The following is an 18,357-nucleotide window of genomic DNA, read 5'->3' on the forward strand; positions in this document are numbered from 1 at the left end:
GAAACGATGATGACGAGGTTGGCGGGAGACGAGGCGCCGGGTGGTGGTAACGGTGGTGGTGATAATAATAATGATGATGATAGAATCAACGACGAGGAGAAGAAACGCAACCACCCGATGAATAACAATAACAACAACAACAACAACCCTTCGTTGCTCGGTGGGAATAAGCCCTCGTTGAAGAAGAAGAAGGAGTTGCTGAGCGAGATTGAAAATCTGGAACGCTCGTTTTCTTGGCCGAGAGAAAACGACCGGTGCGCTTTGGTACCGAAGCGATGGTACGACCAGTGCCTCTCGTATTTGAAGGAAGAGAACGGAGCGTCGTCGCCCGGGCCGATGGATAACTCGTGTCTTTTGGATGATGTCGACGACGACGCGAGAGGAGGAGGAGAAGGAGAAGAAGAGGAAGGAAAGAACGTGTTTGGACAGTTGACGCCGAAACTGAAACAAAACTTGAAAGAAAATGTGGACTACGCGGTGGTCAGAGAAGAAACGGCGGAGATGTTGACGAATTGGTTCGGGATGGTGCGTAATTTGACGACGACGACGCACGTGTTGAGGAGGTGCGTCGGGGAGAGAGAGAGTGGGTTTGTTGAGAACTCTAGCGCTAATAGTAACGCGGTATCGCCGAGGAAGTTTACGAGACGCGGCGGCGCGGTATCAACCGCGAACAACGCGAAAAGAGCGGCGAGGTGCGAAGTTTATCGTCCTAAGGTGACTTTGGTATACCACGAGCCGAGTAGCTATAGTAATAATGATAGCAGCGTAGAGCAGCAGCAGCAGCAGCAAGGATTCTTAGCGCGGTTGAATCCGTTTACGTCGTCGTCTTCAGCGGCGCCGCCGCCGTCAAAAGAAGCAAAAGTTCGCAAGGCAATCATGTACGCGTCGGCGAACGATACGATAGGAGATATGCAAGACGTTGCGAGAAAAGCTTTCCTTATCAACGACGACGATACAAATAAGAGAATCAAACTGTTCGATTTTACGGGCGGGTTGAAAGGCGAAGTAGATTTGTGCGACGCCTTTTTAGAAAAAAAAGTGAGCGGCGATGACGCAAACGGGGCCTTTTCTATCAGTGATGGACAGGAGGTTTTAGTTGAAATTGTCAACGACGAAGAGGAAGATGATTTAGTGGACAAGGAGAAAATTAACGAAGAAATCAGAAACGCGTTTCAAAACCATCACAGCAGTGTTGAAGAGGAACGAAGAAGACTACCGATGACGACGACGATTGGAACGCAAACTTTTGAAACGTTCGACGACGATGACGCAGATTTGTACGGCAGCGAACCACAACTCGATAAACCGATGACTGATATCGATCAAACTATAGCCAACACTATTTCTTCTCACACGCACAAAAATGCTCTGAATGAAGACGACGCGACCATGGCGAACGATTCTGATCGAGCGCCAAAGCGTATGACATTAGAACCGATCGCGTTACCGTCTACGTCACACTCTTTCGGGTTAGCGTCGCCGAAAAATGACGTCGAAACCGACCGGGCGAAGCAAAAGCACGGCAGTCGTGGGAAAGCCGGTTTGCAAAACTTGGGAAATACGTGTTTCATGAACTCGGCGTTGCAGTGCTTGTCGCATACGTCCATGTTGACGGATGCCTTTTTGTCCAACGCGTACGTAGAAGATATTAACGAAGATAACCCAATTGGTATGGGAGGTAAACTCGCGAAGGAGTACGCAAAACTCATCACGGCGCTATGGCGTGATGGAGCCGTCTCAGTCGCACCTCGAGCGTTCAAATCTGCTTTGGCAAAATTCGCTCCTCAATTTAGCGGGTATAACCAACAAGACGCGCAAGAGCTCTTGGCGTTTTTATTGGACGGTTTGCACGAAGATTTGAACCGCGTAAAGGTGAAACCGTACGTGGAAGAGAAAGATGCAACTGGAAGAACTGATGCAGACGTTGCGAAAGAGCACTGGGAGAACCATTTAGCGAGGAATAACAGTCGAATCGTGGATGCTTTTCAAGGCCAATACAAATCGACGTTGGTGTGTCCAGATTGCGAGAATAGATCCGTGAAATTTGACCCATTCATGTATTTGACCGTGCCCTTACCGACGACGAGAGAGCGCGAGTTGAAAGTGACGATTTTGTTTTGCGATCAGCCGGGTTTGAAACCTATGAAAGTTGTCGTCGTCGTCGATAACGAAGGTTCCGTCAAAGATTTGGAGAAAAATCTTTTCGAAACGTTGGCTGGAGAGATCGAAGAAGATATTGGTGAGATTTCTGATTCAACGCATCGTTGGGTGATTGCGGATATATTCAAGGCGAAGGTGTATAAATTCTTCGATTCGGATGCGAAATTGCGCGAGATTTCCGACAAAGACGTCGTATTCGCCTATTGCTTACCAAAGACGAAGGAGAATAAAAACGAAGACGAGTTGTTCGCGTTGGTGTGTCATCGAAAGCCGTTGGCGCAAGCGACGAAGTCGCCGTACTTTCGATCGAGTTATTCTGGATACGAAACCCGAGCGTCCTCGATCGCAACAACCCACGACGAGAACGAGCTCATCGGGTTTCCGTTCTTGATTCCAACTTCTGCGGCGAGCGAAGATACGATGGAAGCGAAAGAGGCCATCGAAGACTGGATGGAGAAATTTTCCATCGCGCATTTTTCATCTTCGACGCGCGAAAAGGACGGCGAGGACGCCGCATCTACCGAAGACGTAGCCATGGGAGAAGATGAAAAACAAAAGGAAGACCCGCAACGCGCCGAGTATTTGGAAAAATGCGCCGGGAAATCGTTCGCTTTGCGCAAATCGCTCGCAGAATGGTACGAACCGGGGCAAACAAACGCGGAGTTGTTGAAGAAAAAATCTAGCGAAGACGACGCAGTTACGTTAGACTCCACAAAGAGCGGGACTTTTTCGCTCTCGAACTTCTACGGCAACACTACGAACACAGTTTCGGACTCTTCGCCGGATAAGCAAGAAGAACGAGCAACGTCATCTTTGCCGAACATTTCCGATAAGAGCGCGCCGATTTTCGCGTATTGGAAGAAGAACCAAGAAAGCGCGTTTGAGAAGTGCGTTCGTAAACACGACTCGCTTCTCGAATTCGAGAAACGGAATTTAGGTCCCGCTACTGCAGTCAAGAAAACTCCCCTCAGCGCGTGCATGGAACATTTCATCAAGGAAGAACCGCTGGGCGAAGACGACATGTGGTATTGCGGCAAGTGTAAAAAACACGTCCCTGCGAAATGTTCCATGAACATTTGGCGCGCGCCTCCCATTTTAATCTTACACTTGAAACGGTTCTCTTACAGTCGCTCTTGGAGAGATAAAATCGACGTAAAAATCGATTACCCGCTCGAAGATTTCGACATCTCCCCGTTCATCGCGGAAGACGCCTTATTCTTCGACGAAGACTCGGACCTCCCGAAATCCACCGTCTACGACCTCTACGCGGTCGTCAACCACTACGGCTCCATGGGTGGCGGTCACTACACCGCCTACGCCAAACACGCCGAAAGTGGTTCTTGGCACTCCTACGATGACTCCACCTGTCGCCCAATCGACGTCAACTCGGTCCAAGAGTCCAACGCCGGATACGTTTTGTTTTACAAGCGGAAAGATTTTGAGATGCACCGACCCATGTCGCGAGTCGATTTAAGTCTCGAGGAAGAAGAAGGAGGAGGAGGAGGAAATAATCATCATAACGATTTCTTTGGACAACAAACGCAAAACGAGGACGAGAGCGACGATCCAGACTTTGTTCTCGGAGCTCACGGGGAGGAGTTTGATAACGAGTCCTTGCTCGACACCATGGACGTGTCTTCGTAAAAAACAAATACTAATATAAACAAGAACAGTAGTTGAGTAGAATTGTAAAAGAAAAGTCATCATAAAGAAAGTCGAGCGCTACATAAAAAGCAAGAAGAGAAAGAGAGAGCATGGCTGCCGGGAGCAAGCGCAAAGCTTCCTCCGAGAACAACAACGGGGAGTCCGAAAACGGTACCAAGAAAAAGACGATTCAGACGACAAAAACAGAAGAAGAAGAAGAAGAAGAAGAAAACGACGAGGGAGAGACAAAAGAAACGTTTTGTAACAACCCAATCGGTTTCCAATTCAAAGTGTTACACACGGACGGTCGCGCTCGGTACACCAATCTTACGCTCCCTCACTACGATTGCTTCACCCCAATGTTCATGCCGGTGGGAACGCAAGGATGCGTGAAAGGGTTAACTTCCATGCAATTGGAAGAGATTGAGTGTCAAGTTATTTTAGGGAACACCTACCACTTGGGCCAAAGGCCTGGAAAAGATTTGTTTCTCGAATGCGGCGGGTTGCATAAGTTTATGAGTTGGAAGAGAGGTTTACTGACCGACTCTGGTGGGTTTCAAATGGTTTCGTTGGCTGATTTATCCGACGTGACGGAAGAAGGAGTCACGTTTCAATCACCAATCGATGGGAAGAGTGAAATGTTAACGCCGGAGAAATCGATGGAGATACAAAACGCCATCGGCGCGGATATTATCATGGCGTTGGACGACGTCGTGTCGAGCGTGAAGATTAGCAAGGAACGGTTTGAGGAGGCTACGCACAGAACGACCCGATGGATCGACCGGTGCATTAAAGGCCACAAAAGGCCGAAAGAGCAAGCGTTGTTTGGCATCGTTCAAGGCGGGCTGGACGATCGATTGCGAGATATATCTTTGAAAGGCTTGTTGAAACGAGGGAAGGATTTACCCGGGTTTGCCATCGGCGGTTTAGCTGGAGGGGAAGGGAAAGAAGATTTCTGTCGCGTGTTAGAGAGCGCTTTACCGAAATTACCGTTCAATAAACCCAGATACGTGATGGGTATAGGGTACCCGATCGATATCGTCATATGCACGGCGTTTGGCGGCGACATGTACGATTGCGTCTTCCCTTCGCGAACGGCTCGATTTGGCAATGCCTTAGTTCCCGAAGGTACTCTGCGATTAAAGCAAGCGCAATACAAAACCGACGAACGAAAAGTCCAAGACGATTGCGATTGCGTGTGTTGCTTAAACTACACGAGGAAAGATTTGAACAAAATAGCCGGCAAGGAAACCGAAGCGAGCATCGTGTTGACGTATCACAACTTGAGATATCTCATGCGCTTGTGTAAACAAATGCGAGAGGCGATCGAAAAGAAAACCTTCAAAGCATTCTGCGTCGAGTTTACGAAGAAACTCTACAGTTTAGAAAAAGGCGTTCCGAAATGGGTCGTTGATGCCTTCGCGAAAGTCGATATTGATGTTTCAACGTAGAAATTTATTTTAGTAGTAGTTGAAGCGCGCGGGCAAAGGTTTTATGTAACTATATAATAATAATAAGCGTATAGTATCGAGTGAATCTTATGAATTTAATGATGGTGGCAATATGAATCGCCTTTTGATGTTTGTTTTCAGTCGTAGAGCAGTTCTTCGGAACGATTTGAGTCGTTCGGAAGTACACGCAATCAGACTTAATAATGTTTTTGTTTTTTGTTTGTTTTTTGTGTTTTCCGTTAAAGAATTCAACGAAGAATTAATTAAGCGGAGGTAAACTTGGTGACCGCCTTGGTCCCTTCCGACACGGCGTGCTTGGCCAATTCACCCGGCAAGATCAATCTCACGGACGTTTGGATTTCTCTGCTCGTCACGGTCGGCTTCTTGTTGTATCTCGCCAACTTGGCGGCTTCCGTCGCGATCTTTTCGAAGATGTCGTTGATGAAGGAGTTCATGATGCTCATCGCCTTGGAGGAGATGCCGGTGTCCGGGTGCACTTGCTTCAAGACCTTGTAGATGTAGATCTTGTAGGTTTCGACCTTCTTCTTGGAGGACTTCTTGGCGCCGCCTTTGACGGTCTTCTTTGCTGGTTTCTTGCCGGCCATTTTTGTTATATGTGTATGTGAGTGTGTTGAGTAATGACGAATTCTAGGGGCAAGTTCGAGACAAAGTCAATTGAAATTCGAGGTCGATCAAAAAAAAGGTAAAAAAGGGGAACTTAATTACCCATTTTTTGAAAAAAAGCAGAATCTAACGGATCACAGATTCAATTATACTTAATTAATTGCCGCAAAAAGTGTCTCATGTGATCAGAATTGTTGTTTTTTGTTAGATTAAAGCTTTTAATACCTTTTAACGCGGTATTGATTACTCAAGACGAAGAATGATGGATTTGCGTCCAAATGGGGGTCAGAAAGATGAAGGCTACCCTAAATACAAGAAAAAGAGAGAAAAGTACGAAATTGAGCACGAGGTGCGTCATAAAATCGCGCTCGTTACCCACAAGTAACACACTCGTAAACGCATAAACAACAACAAAACACGCTCTTCTCTTAAAGCAACAATGTCTGGACGTGGTAAAGGTAAATCCGGTAAGAAAGCCGTCTCTCGATCCGCCAAAGCGGGTCTTCAATTCCCGGTTGGCAGAATCGCGAGGTACCTCAAGGTTGGCAAATTCGCCACCCGTGTTGGTGCCGGTGCCCCGGTCTATTTAGCCGCGGTGTTGGAATACTTAGCGGCGGAAGTTCTCGAACTCGCCGGGAACGCCTCCAGAGATAACAAAAAGTCCAGAATCGTACCGAGACACATCCAATTGGCCATCCGAAACGACGAGGAATTGTCCAAGTTGTTGGGGACGGTCACGATTGCGAGTGGTGGCGTCTTGCCGAACATCCACTCTGTCTTGTTGCCGAAGAAGTCCAAGAAGTAAAGTAAACAACACTATTTTAAATCATAGACAGAAGAGAGAAATCTTCGCATATCGTTAGCTTGTAACATTATTATACACCATATGAGATTAAAAATAACACGCGCGTAAAAACAACTTGAACACTTTCCCCCTTCTCTCTTTTGGGAAACCAAATTCCCCAGACATTAATGGGTGGAACACCCTCGAAACACCTCGCCGACTCCGGTCGGAAAACCGTCCTCAAAGCCTCCGCGATCGTGAAAAGTAAAGGTAATGGTGGTGGTACTACCGCGACGACGATTCAGACGACTCCTCGAAAACTTCCACGAAACCCGAGCGAATTGGAATCGATAATCACCCAACCGACTCGAGAGCAGTGGAGCGCGGTGATGGACCCGACGACGAATACGAGTAATACTACATCGCTTATGCATAAAAAGAACCCAGAGTTGGTTTCCAACATGCACAAAATCATGAATTCGAGTTCAGGAAAGATCACGGAGTCTGTGATAAATACCGTGGGGAAACGGAGGGAGAAGATGGTAAACGCAAATGGAAAGATGAAACCGGAGGAGATTTACCAGTTGGTGAGAGCGGTTTCCTCGTCAAAGTCGTCGAAAAAAATTGAAGACGAGGAGTTGAATGCGATTGCGAAAGAGCACGCACATTTAGTGGATAAAATGGACGCGAGAATAGTGAAGGAGTATTTAGCGGCGCCGAGGTTGGAGAAGGTGATGATGCGGGAGAGGCAGAAGTTGAGGACGGTCGGACGATGGCCTGAATAAATTCTAGTGCTAGATGTAGTTAGTTTAGTTATTAGTTTAAGTTATGTTGCAGCTTCCGCTCCTGCCGCTTTTACTTCCCCTCCTCGTCCTCCTTTCTTCGCTCGAATGATTTCCACGGCTTTTTGGATCTTGACTTCCATTCTCACTCTTCGCTCTTTCGTGTGTTCTTCCTCCTCGCCCGCGTCGTCCAATAACATTTTTAAAGCCTCCGCTTTGGAGATTTCTGTCGTTTGCGCGTCGTTGATTTCGTCGAAAGATTTTACGCGTTCGAGGCTTTCTTCTTCCTTCTTCTTGTTGGACCCTTTCAAGACTAAATCGGTCACTTGCTCTTTTTCCTTGGCGGTTTTCGCGATGTATTCTTCAACCGTGTTGCGACAAATCAAACGGTAAACGTGAACGGTTCTCGTTTGTCCCAATCTGTGCGCACGGTCCATGGCCTGTTGATCGACCGTTGGATTCCAATCAGATTCGAAGAATACAACCGTATCCGCGGCGGTTAAGTTGATACCTAATCCACCGGCGCGAGTTGAAAGCATAAAGACGAAGATGGACTCGTCGGATTGAAATCCAGACACCACCGCGGCGCGATCGGAAACTTTCGTTGAACCGTCTAAACGAACGAACTTGTGTTGCCTGGCTCGCAAATAGGTTTCTAGTAAATCAAGCATGGTTGTCATTTGCGCGAAAATTAATACTCGAGACCCTTGCGCTTTCTTTTCGAATAAAAGTTTGTCCAAGGCGGCCAGTTTCCCGGAATCCGCCATGGCCAACGCTAAATCGTACCCCGGGTTCGGTAATTCTGATAAAGAGTCCCCGTGGATGTGCATCGTTTCGTCTAACAACGAGACTCGGTCGGTGCGGTGCGTGAGTTTTTGAACCTTGTTCAACATCACGTTGTTCGCGGAAGAGTTGATCACGAGATTCCTTCTCTCGTATTCGCTCGCCGCGACCGAAGACGAAGGAAAGACAGAAGCGTAACTGCTACTCAGGGAAGATTTCCATTTTTGGTGTCTTCCGGTGAGTTCCATCGGCGACGTGGACTCCCATAGCGCCCACCGAATGTAATCAGACATTCGGGTTTGATTGCTTTTCATCGAGTAGTGCGAAGAATCAGAACAGTACTCGTTTGGTGGTTTTGACAAGACTCTCGGTTGGTACGCGCGATTGACCGCGCGAATAAAAGGCACCGTATCTTTGACGAGGTCCTCGAGAACGTAACATTTTGCAGCGCCGTGTTCTTGATGGTGTTGTGCGCGCTTATCGTTGAAGTCCTTCGCACTTCCTACGCCGCACACGTTCAACATCCTTCTGTTTGTTTTCCTTCTTGAAGAAGAGTGTTCGTCAAAGTGCAGCGCTTTCAGACCTTCTGTTTCGTAAAAAGACGATCGGTGTTCGCCGCCGCCGTTGGCGGTGACGAATTTCGCTGTCAACGCGTCCTCGTCTCTTTCAAACACGGCTTGGGCCCACTCGGAACACGTGTTGTGCATTCGCAAGAGTCTCATGGACGCATTCGTCACGACGTTAAAATCATTTCTCAACAGTTTCTCCTTACTGGAAAACAAAATGCCAAAATCTCTAAACGCCAGTTTCGGCAGCGCGACTTCGATTTCACTTCTCCACGCGCGCACGTCCACGAGCGGTTCGGCAGTTTTCAGGAACGCATTGATGTTCATACGCACACCGCCCATACCGATCTTCTCCGTCGTTTTAGGGTCACTGCCATCTGCGCCATTTGCATCTCCAGAAATTGATGATGTACTTCCTACGTAACATCCCGGCGCGCCGCCTAATCGCGAAAACGCAAACGGTTCCGAGTTGGATCGCTCCTCGAACAAATCCGGGTGCGAGCACACTTTTCTGAGCTGAATGATCGTACCGAGAGGATTGTAATCGCCCTCGTTGATTTGATCGAACGCGACGGATTTTTTAATACTCCTATACATCTCTTTTTGTCGACGACTCATTCCGCATCTGATTACGTGTTCCTCCTTCGCGGCCATTTCGCCTAAAACATCCGTTTTTAAACGTCTCAACATGAACGGTTTTAACACGGCGTGTAATCTAGCCAACTGTTGTTCGTTCAACTCTTTACCATCCGTCACGGAGCCTTCGACTCCTTTCGAGAACCATTCTGCAAACTGTTCGTGCGAATCAAACAACGTCGGCATGATGAAGTGCAACAGCGCCCAAAGTTCTTGCATCGTGTTTTGCACCGGCGTACCGGTAAGCAACAAACGATTTCTACATTTGAAACCCAACAACGATTTCCAGCGTAAACTCGAACTGTTCTTAATCGCCTGGGCTTCGTCTAAAACCATATATTGCCACTTAATCCTATTCAAATATTTTTCGTCTTTCAACAATAAATCGTAACTCGTGACAAAGACGTGACAGGCGGCGTCTCTCGTGCTTTGCTCGTTCCCGCCAATCGCTTGCCGTAAGGTTTTCCGTTCATCTTGCGAACCCCAATACGGAATGACGTTGAAATCTGGAATGAACTTTTTCAGTTCGGCACACCAGTTCGGTAACGTCGACGTCGGCGCGGCAACGAGAAATGGCCCCCACAAATTTTTGTTCTCCGCCAAGTGCGCCAACAACGCGATGCTTTGAACGGTTTTACCCAAACCCATCTCATCAGCTAAGATACCGTTGATGCCGTTGTTGTATAAATTCGCGATCCATCTTAAGCCTTCCAATTGGTACTGTTTCAACGTCGCGTTGAGCATTTTCGGTTGTTCGATTTTATCCACATCCATCGCTTTAAAGTCTGCTTCTTCTCCGACTTTGTTCTTATCTCGCGCTTCTTTCGTGGATTGGTCAAACTCGTCCATTTTCGATTTCGTTTTTCGCATTTCCTCCAGAGCGGATTGTTTCGCTTCCTCGGCGACTTTCTTCCTCTCTTCTTCGGATAACACTGAATTTGGATTCTCAGCCACGGCTTTTGCGATGGCTTGTTCGCTCTTCTCTCGAATCACCTCTTCTTCGTCCTCGGTGGTTTTCTTCGTGACAAAGTGTGCGTATAATTCGGACTGGTTTAACAAAAATTGCAACCGGTGCTCTTGCATTTTCGCCTCCTGCTCTTGCTCTAATCGTTGTTTCTCCTGTCGTTCTCGTATTTTCGTATTCTTTATGTGGTCTTCCGCGTGCCGTTCTGCCGCTCTCCAAAACGAGGAAACCACAAACGAGAGTTTTCGTAAGTTTGCGTTCGGGGTGATTTTCATCAATCGTTTGCGAAGTGCGTTTCTTTTCCTAACTTCTACCGCACACATGTGCGCTAATAAACGCGCGCGTCGCAGTTCCACGTCGTTCCGTAACATTGCAATATTTTTCGTTCCTGGAACTTCAATGATGGCGATCCGTCGCCACAACTGCTCAATGTTCGTTTCCTTCCGTTTCTCCTCCGTCGGTTGAAACTTCGTCGCGTACTGAGCAAACTCAAACGTTTGCTCTTCGCGTCGTCGGTGTAACTCGTCGCGTATGCCGTGTCTACGTAGCGTTGATTGCGAGCGTTGTAACTCGCGCTCTTCTTTGGAGGGCAATCGTCGAATTTCTTCCTGTTCAACTTTCGCGAATTTTTCGATCCAATACGCTTCTACTGGCACTAAAGGCGCGTTGGATCGCGCGGCTGCTTCTTGGACCGTTACCGGGGTAAACTTTGTTAAAAGACGATCTTCTGCAGTTTCGGTATTCTCCTCACCATCGCCACCCCGAACAACTCCAGCCGCGGTCATTTTCAAAATGTTCCGCGGAATACCTTTTCGTAACTCATCCTGCGGATCTCTCTCGAACGTCGGGCCTCTTCCTCTTCCTCCTCCTCCTCTTCCTCCGCCACCTCCTCCTCTTCCAGCAGCCAGTCGTTTTTTAGTATCCGGTTCTTCCGGTTCAATCTTCCGCTTTCTCCGTTTCACGTTATTCGCCAGCGCAAACTCCCTATCCACCTCTCTCTTCTTCGCTAACTCTTCTCCGCACGGAATCTCCGCCAACTCTGAATTGTGCAACAACTGAAACAACGTCAAAACTCTCTGGTGCGAAATCGTCCTATAATCTATGTGCCCAGCGTTATTCCGCATAATCTCCGGCAACGCGAGCTCTCTCAAACCCGGTAAATTCAAATCGTACTTTAAAAAATCGTACTTATACGGCATCTCGAGCGTTTGGTCGTCGCCGAGTTTAATCCGCTTCCTTCCATGCGGCGGTTTCCAATCCAACCGGGATTCATCATCTTTCTTCTCTTCTCCTCCTTCTTCTCCTTCTCCTCCTTCTTCTTCCTTAATTTCTTCTCCGGTGGTGGTAGCATCATCCGCGTTCGTCGTTTTTCCCTCCGGCGAAGCCACCACCAAAACTTCCTCTTTTTGTCGTCTTTTCCTTTCCATCAGGATATCTTTGGTCATCCCGAGCAAACTCGCGGCGCCTTCCGCGGTCCGCATCGCTCGTTCGCCGACGAATCGTTCCTCGCAGTTTAATTTCTCGCCTTTTGCATCGTGCGTTTTCGGTATCACCAGTTGGTTGTTGCCGCTCATAATTTCTTCTTCTTCTTCTTCTTCTTCTTCTTCTTCTTCTTCTTCTTTCAAAACGTTTCGTGGGGAAAACGTTTTAGAGTGTCGATTGTGTGCACGCGCAAACGAAAGCGCGCACTCAAAAGCTTAACTCTTAATAAAGCGCGCGTCTCTTCCGTCTCGTAAACTCTCGTTCGCAAGCGTCGCGTTGAATATATAATATATTGAGAATAAAGGTCTTCCTCACTCCCGTCGTCCTCGTTGTTCCATTTATTTTTATTTTTTCATCTCTCGATCGGGTTTGTTGTTGTTGTTTGTGTGTGCGCGAGCGGGGGAGGAAAAGACGCTCCTCTTCTGGTGGTCTGTCCGTGTGGCTTCAAAGCCGAAGGAAGGCGAAAAATTGACGCCGAAGGAAGGCGAAAAATTTAAGAAGCAGAAGGAAGAGAAAAATTTCGGCTGCTTTTTCCTCACAACAACGAACTTCTGAAGCAACCAACTAACGAACCATCGAGAGAGGCTTTAGAGAGTAAACGACTTTTTACTTTGTTGTTTTCGAAAAGAAGAGAAGTCTCGCGCGACGATGTCGGGACCATTAGTACCACCAAAAGTGACCGTCTCTTTCGCGAAAGAAGAAGAAACGATAGCGATCGTCTCTCTTCTCTCGGAACCGGCGAACGCGATGGATTTACAGTTTTGGACGGAATTACATTCCGCGTTAGTGCATATCGAATCCAACCCGAAAACGCGCGTTCTTATCTTTCTCTCCAAATTAAAACGAGATATTTTCACCGCCGGGAACGATATAAAGGAGTTATACGCTCCAGAGACGACTGCAAAAAGATACGAGAAGTTTTGGAGAGTACAAACGACTTTTCTCACGAGATTGTTGGTGTCTCCGTTGGTGACGATAGCGGGTATTCGAGGCGCGTGTCCGGCGGGCGGCGCCATGTTGTCCTTGTGCTGCGATTATCGCGTACAAACGACGCACAAAACGAGCTCGTTTGGTCTGAACGAGGTGATGTTGGGGATACCGGTGCCGAAATTTTGGGCGTTGCGGTTCTGCGAGGTGACTTTGAGCAAAGCGTTGGGGGAGAAGTTGTTGTTGCAAGGCGCTTTGGCGAAACCGAGCGAGGCGTTGAGATACGGGTTGATCGACGAGGTATGCGAGGAAGGGATGTTGGAGAAAAGAGTGATGGAAATCGCGGAGAAGATGAAACGGTTACCGCGAGACGGGTACGCGAAGACGAAAATTAACTTGAGAGGAGCGTTTGCCGAGGAATGGTATCGGTACGGGTGCGAGGAAGAGGCGAAGGACGGGTTTCGAATGTTGTGCGAACCGACCATCGTGAAGCAATTGAAACGCGTTTTAGACGGATTGAGAGGAGGAGGAGGAGGAGGGCAAAAAGCTTCCTCGAAGTTATGATGATGATGATGATGTGCAATAGAGTATTTATAGTTATAGTAGTAGTAGGATTCTGAGGTTTATTATAATCGACTATATAGATACAGATTAGATGATTATTTTTCGTTCGTCTATTTTACTCAATCAATCGTTTCTCTCGCCGCGCAACAGGTAGGTTAACACAAACACATTTCTTATATATTTCTTCTTTCTCACGCATTCATTTACGCCGACGCCTTCTTCGCCGTCGTGGCTTCGTCGACCAAGTACACCAAACCCTTGAAGGAAACGTCAGAGTGGTTGGTTAAACTCATCTCGCACGTGCGCGAGGTGGAGTAACCGTCCGTGCATCCTTTCGGCAAGTCCAAGTATTTCAAGGAACCGCCCGTCAATTCCGGATATCGCATACCGCGGTCGCCAGCCATACCGCAGCACGGGATACCTGAACCAGTCACTTCTTCCGCGCACTTTTCGGCGAGTTTCGTGAACGTTTGTTCCACACCGAGCTTCTTGGACGAGCACGGGACGTGGATGGCGACGTGTTTCTTCACCTTGTTGAACTCGAGCTTATCGAGCAAGTGATTCGCGATGAACTCTGCCGGTTCGTACAAGGAAAATCTCAACGCCGGGTTTTGCAACGAGCCTTTGATTTCCGCCAAGCAAGGAGAGGTGTCGACAACGATCGGGTACTTGCCATTTTCAGACGCTTCTAACAAAGCTTCTTCCATTTGCGCCGCTTTCGTAATCGCCGTGTCTTTGAAGCCTCTGGAGTTGAACAACATGCCGCAGCACTGGTCGCTCAAGCCCTTCGGGTAGACAACTTCGTAATCCGCTTTGGCCAAGATGGACATCATGGCGTCCGCGACGCCTTCCAAATTGGCGTCCGCTTTACTCGGACCCATCATTCTCGTCACGCAGGACGGAAGATAGACGACTTTTCTTTCAACGCCGGCGTGTTTCTCCTTCGCGTGGTTCGGTTCCGGCAACTTCGGCGCGCCTCGCGGCATGTGCGGGTTCCACTCCGGAATCATGTTCCCGGAGATTTTGTTCAACCCACCAGAGACGGTTTTCAAAACACCTTCGCCCAAAATAGAGTGGAAGCCAGAAACCAAGTTCAAGAACGGCGGGACGACGCCGGAGAAGCTCGCAAAGTTTCTCCCGAGCGACGCGGCAACCGACGAGACATTCTTGGCTTGCTCGAGCTCTCTCGCGCGAATGGATTTCACGAGAGTGCCGGTGTTGATACCAACCGGGCACTTCACTTCGCACATACCATCGGCAGCGCAAGTGGAGTCACCGGCGTAGGAGAAGATGTCCAAAAACTCGTCCAATCGCGCTTGATCTTCCGTGCCTCTGTTCTCCATCGCTTGTAAACGACTAATTTCGCGGTAGACCGTGATTCTTTGTCTCGGCGTCAACGACACGTCTCTGGACGGGCAGTTGGATTCGCAGAAACCACATTCCATGCACATATCGACGATCGGGTCCGCCACCGGTTTCGGCTTCAAAAACTTTTGATGGACGTCCGGATCTCTGTTCAAAATAACGCCCGGGTTCAACACGTAATCCGGATCAAACATTTCCTTCAATTCCCACATGATATCGTACGCTTTGGTGCCCCATTCCATTTCAACGAACGGCGCGACATTACGCCCGGTACCGTGCTCGGCTTTCAACGACCCTTTGTATTTGACCGCAACAATCTCGCACATTTCTTGCATCATCATCCCGTACGTCTCGACTTCCTTCTCCGTACGGAAACCTTGGGAAAAGACCAAGTGCAAGTTACCTTCCAACGCGTGGCCCATGCACGAGGCGTCGTCGTAACCGTGCTTTTCAAACATAGCCATCAAATCCTTCGTCATTGGCGCCAACGAATCGACTTCGCACGCGACGTCTTCAATCAACACCGAAGTACCGGCTTCGCGACCGCCGCCAACCATAGGAATCAAACCTTTTCTCACGTCCCAATAGGTACCGTACACGGCTGGATCCTTCGAGAATGGATACGTTTCCTCTCTCGGGTGCAAAAAGTTCAAGTTCGCGCCGTCCAAAGAGGTCGTCACCGCTTTAATGTTTTGGTCCAACTCCGCGTCGGTTGGGCCTCTGCACTCGATCAAAAGCGCCGCGCCGTACTTCCCAGCTTCCGGGATCGTCGGCACCAACGACATGATCTTCTCGTGCTTTTCGCACTGACGTAAACTCGCCTTATCGAAGATCTCCACCGCATCGACGGTCGTTTCGCGTCTCAACACCGCCGCCGCGTTGCACGCGTCGTCGACGTCTTTGAACATGATGAAACAACTCGCCTTGTGCGGGTGGTCGACGACGGTGTTATACGTCGCTCTCGAGACGAAACCGAGAGTACCTTCACTCCCAATCATCAATCTCTTGATAATTTCAATCGGGTCCTTCGCATCGTTATCTACTAAAGCGTTGATGGAATAACCAGTCGTACATTTAATCGCAAACTTCTTCTTGATCAGCGCGGTCAACTCGGCGTCCGCTTGGACTTTCGTCGCCAAGTTGCTCACTTTCGCGCACAAGTCTTGGTGCGTTTTCAAGAAGTTCTCTCGAGACGCCGGATCCGCGGTATCCAAAACCGTTCCGTCCACGAACACGATTCTCATATCTTCCAAAGTGTGATACGTGTTTTGTTTCACCCCGCAGCACATGCCCGAAGAGTTGTTCGCGACGACGCCGCCAACCATACACGAATCGATCGAAGACGGATCCGGACCCATCTTGTATTGCACCGCGTGCCCGCCCTTCTTCTTGTGCGCTTGCAAAATTCTATTCACTTCGCCCAAAATCAATCCAGGTTCTAACGTAATCTTCCTCCCGTCTTCGTGCACCGTGTAATCTCGAAAGTTCTTCCCGACGTGCGACAACTTCAACAGAACCGAATCCGAAACCGCTTGCCCGCTCAAAGACGTCCCAGCCGCTCGAAACGTCACCGGCGTCTGGTGTTTCTTCGCGTACGGTAAAATCTTCTTCACTTCTTCCTCGGAGTGGATCTTCACCACCATTTGCGGTAACAATCTGTAAAAACTCGCGTCCGTCCCGTACGCGTACGTCTTCACCGCGTCGGTGATGATGCGCTCCTCCGGTATCATCAACTCGTTTTTCAAATCGCTCTTAAAGTTCTGGTACCTCCCATCGTCCACGCGCATGCCGTCTGCGTTTTGGTAGACCACTTTCGAGCCTTTCACTTCTTGCGGTACGGGGTACACGGTGCCCCCGACGGAGTAATCGATTGCATTCGGTTTCGCGCTCGTCGCCGCTTGCGGCATGGCTGCTTTGCCACGTCTCGCGATATCCAGATGCTTATTCCCTCCGTTGATCTTCGCGACGACTTTTTTCTTCGCACTCGTCGCATCCAAAGAAGAGTGAGACGCATCCTTACGCGCGCCCGCGATCCCTCTTTGCGATCGACTGTTTTTTCCCGTCGCTTTCTTCACCTCTTTCACCGCGTTGTTGTGCGAGTTGTTTTTCGAAAACGAGGATATCCCTCTCTCGGTTGAACGATTGATGATGTGTTGGGATGACGTTGACGCGAACGAGGACGATGCGACCGAAGAAGAAGAACTCGCTCGCCCTAACAGTCCTTCTTTTAACGCGAGAACGCGCTTCGACGACGTCGCTCGGCGAATCATATCTTATCTTTTCTCTCTTTCGTTCTCTCTCAGATGTGCGTGCGTGCGTGGTGTATACACGCGTCGTGGGAATGGTATTAAAGTGACGTCTCCCTCAATCCGCCTTAAACTTGGCCTAAAAGTGTACCAAAAAAGGAGCAAAAAAGAGTACTTTTTCGTGCGGTGTGCGGCAAAAACGAAAAAATCTTCGTCTGAGGAGCGAGCCACGTCTCCTCTTTTACTAGGAGTCAGAGGTCAGTTTTTGTTTAATTTTTGCTCGAGATCTTCATCTCTTTTTTTTTGTTTTTTTGAGAGCCCTGCTCCAAGACGAATTTTGTATCTAAAACGCATTTTTTTTTCATTTCCTCTTCACTTTCTCGCGCGCGCATTTGCGCGCATTTGCGCGCGCATATAATATCACTTTTTTTTTGCGTGCGCGCGCGCACGCGCGCGAGAAAGTCACACGCATTGCTATCATCGATAGACCTCTATCGATGATAGTGGGTGGAAGGGTGGGAGCTCTTTTCTTCATCGTTTGCTTTCTTTCTGTTTTAGAGATACAAATCGAGCGTTTTTGTATCTCTCCTCCCGCATGGCAGATGAATGAATGAAAAGAGCTGGGAAAGAACGGACAAAGGGGGTTCGAGTACACCGGGGAGTTTTGACTCGCGCGGGCGAGTTTCTCTCCTTTTTTGTGTTCTTTTCTTTGTCGTCGTGTTATTGCATATCTTCTCTCTTCTTCATCGAAGAAGAAGTCAACGACGACTTTACATGGAGGAAAGAGCATTTTTTGGGAAAGAATTCCAGCCTTTCATTTTTGAACCTTGGGATTTGAGTACCGTTGGGGGAGTTTTGTATCGATTAAAATCGAGAGTTCTCTCCTTTTTTTTTTGGATTGCAGAAACATGTGAGACAATACAACGTCTCTCGAGCATCCATTTGCGATGCTCAGCCTATCATGACACTCGGCTCTCATGAGATCGATCGAAGAAACTTTGATAGGTGAAGTACGTTGATTTTTGATTGAAATAAATCATTGAAAATACCATAAAGTGTTTAAGTTCCATATGCGTATTTTTGCGCGGCGCTGACTTGTAGCGATCGCGGTGACCGACCTTTGAAAAAAGGCGAGTTGTCCGAAGCATGCTCATGTAACGACTATTGAAATATTTTCGGCAGAAATGAATCTGGGAGCCCGTGGTGGTCTTCTATCCAGAGAAGTCTCGTGCGATGAGATTTGGGAACGGAGGAGATGGAGAGGACGTAAAGCTTGTGCGACGGTGTGTTTCTGTTTAAACATCACAGGAAATATTTAGGATGGGGAGTTATAGTTGAGTTGTAATACTAGTTGAGATGATTGTTTCTGCCTTTTTCAC

General features: G+C 48.4%; 7 protein-coding genes across 7 annotated transcripts; 4 read left to right on the top strand and 3 right to left on the bottom strand.

The window, feature by feature from the left end:
• Positions 1–9: 9 nt before the first annotated feature.
• Positions 10–3,804, top strand: Bathy08g01510 (unnamed protein product; the record flags this gene model as incomplete). The annotated part of the gene is made up of 1 exon (XM_007511772.1): positions 10–3,804. The coding sequence occupies one exon, from the start codon at positions 10–12 to the stop codon at positions 3,802–3,804; it is 3,795 nt and encodes a 1,264-aa protein (XP_007511834.1).
• Positions 3,805–3,914: 110 nt separating this feature from the next.
• Positions 3,915–5,255, top strand: Bathy08g01520 (queuine tRNA-ribosyltransferase; the record flags this gene model as incomplete). The annotated part of the gene is made up of 1 exon (XM_007511653.1): positions 3,915–5,255. One exon carries the CDS (start codon positions 3,915–3,917, stop codon positions 5,253–5,255), a length of 1,341 nt encoding a protein of 446 aa, XP_007511715.1.
• A 263-nt stretch (positions 5,256–5,518) lies between these two features.
• Positions 5,519–5,860, bottom strand: Bathy08g01530 (histone H2B; the record flags this gene model as incomplete). The annotated part of the gene is made up of 1 exon (XM_007511356.1): positions 5,519–5,860. The coding sequence occupies one exon, from the start codon at positions 5,858–5,860 to the stop codon at positions 5,519–5,521; it is 342 nt and encodes a 113-aa protein (XP_007511418.1).
• A 458-nt stretch (positions 5,861–6,318) lies between these two features.
• Bathy08g01540 (histone H2A) lies at positions 6,319–6,684 on the top strand (the record flags this gene model as incomplete). The annotated part of the gene is made up of 1 exon (XM_007511547.1): positions 6,319–6,684. The coding sequence occupies one exon, from the start codon at positions 6,319–6,321 to the stop codon at positions 6,682–6,684; it is 366 nt and encodes a 121-aa protein (XP_007511609.1).
• Positions 6,685–7,489: 805 nt separating this feature from the next.
• Bathy08g01550 (SNF2 family helicase/ATPase (Ino80), putative) lies at positions 7,490–11,875 on the bottom strand (the record flags this gene model as incomplete). The annotated part of the gene is made up of 1 exon (XM_007511694.1): positions 7,490–11,875. One exon carries the CDS (start codon positions 11,873–11,875, stop codon positions 7,490–7,492), a length of 4,386 nt encoding a protein of 1,461 aa, XP_007511756.1.
• Positions 11,876–12,524: 649 nt separating this feature from the next.
• Positions 12,525–13,367, top strand: Bathy08g01560 (3,2-trans-enoyl-CoA isomerase, mitochondrial precursor; the record flags this gene model as incomplete). Its single annotated transcript, XM_007511778.1, has 1 exon — positions 12,525–13,367. One exon carries the CDS (start codon positions 12,525–12,527, stop codon positions 13,365–13,367), a length of 843 nt encoding a protein of 280 aa, XP_007511840.1.
• A 203-nt stretch (positions 13,368–13,570) lies between these two features.
• On the bottom strand, positions 13,571–17,002 carry Bathy08g01570 (oxidoreductase/iron-sulfur cluster-binding protein; the record flags this gene model as incomplete). The annotated part of the gene is made up of 1 exon (XM_007511377.1): positions 13,571–17,002. One exon carries the CDS (start codon positions 17,000–17,002, stop codon positions 13,571–13,573), a length of 3,432 nt encoding a protein of 1,143 aa, XP_007511439.1.
• Positions 17,003–18,357: the final 1,355 nt, after the last annotated feature.

The sequence above is a fragment of the Bathycoccus prasinos genome, assembly GCF_002220235.1.
Source record: "Bathycoccus prasinos genomic : Chromosome_8".
Lineage (NCBI taxonomy): Eukaryota > Viridiplantae > Chlorophyta > Mamiellophyceae > Mamiellales > Bathycoccaceae > Bathycoccus > Bathycoccus prasinos.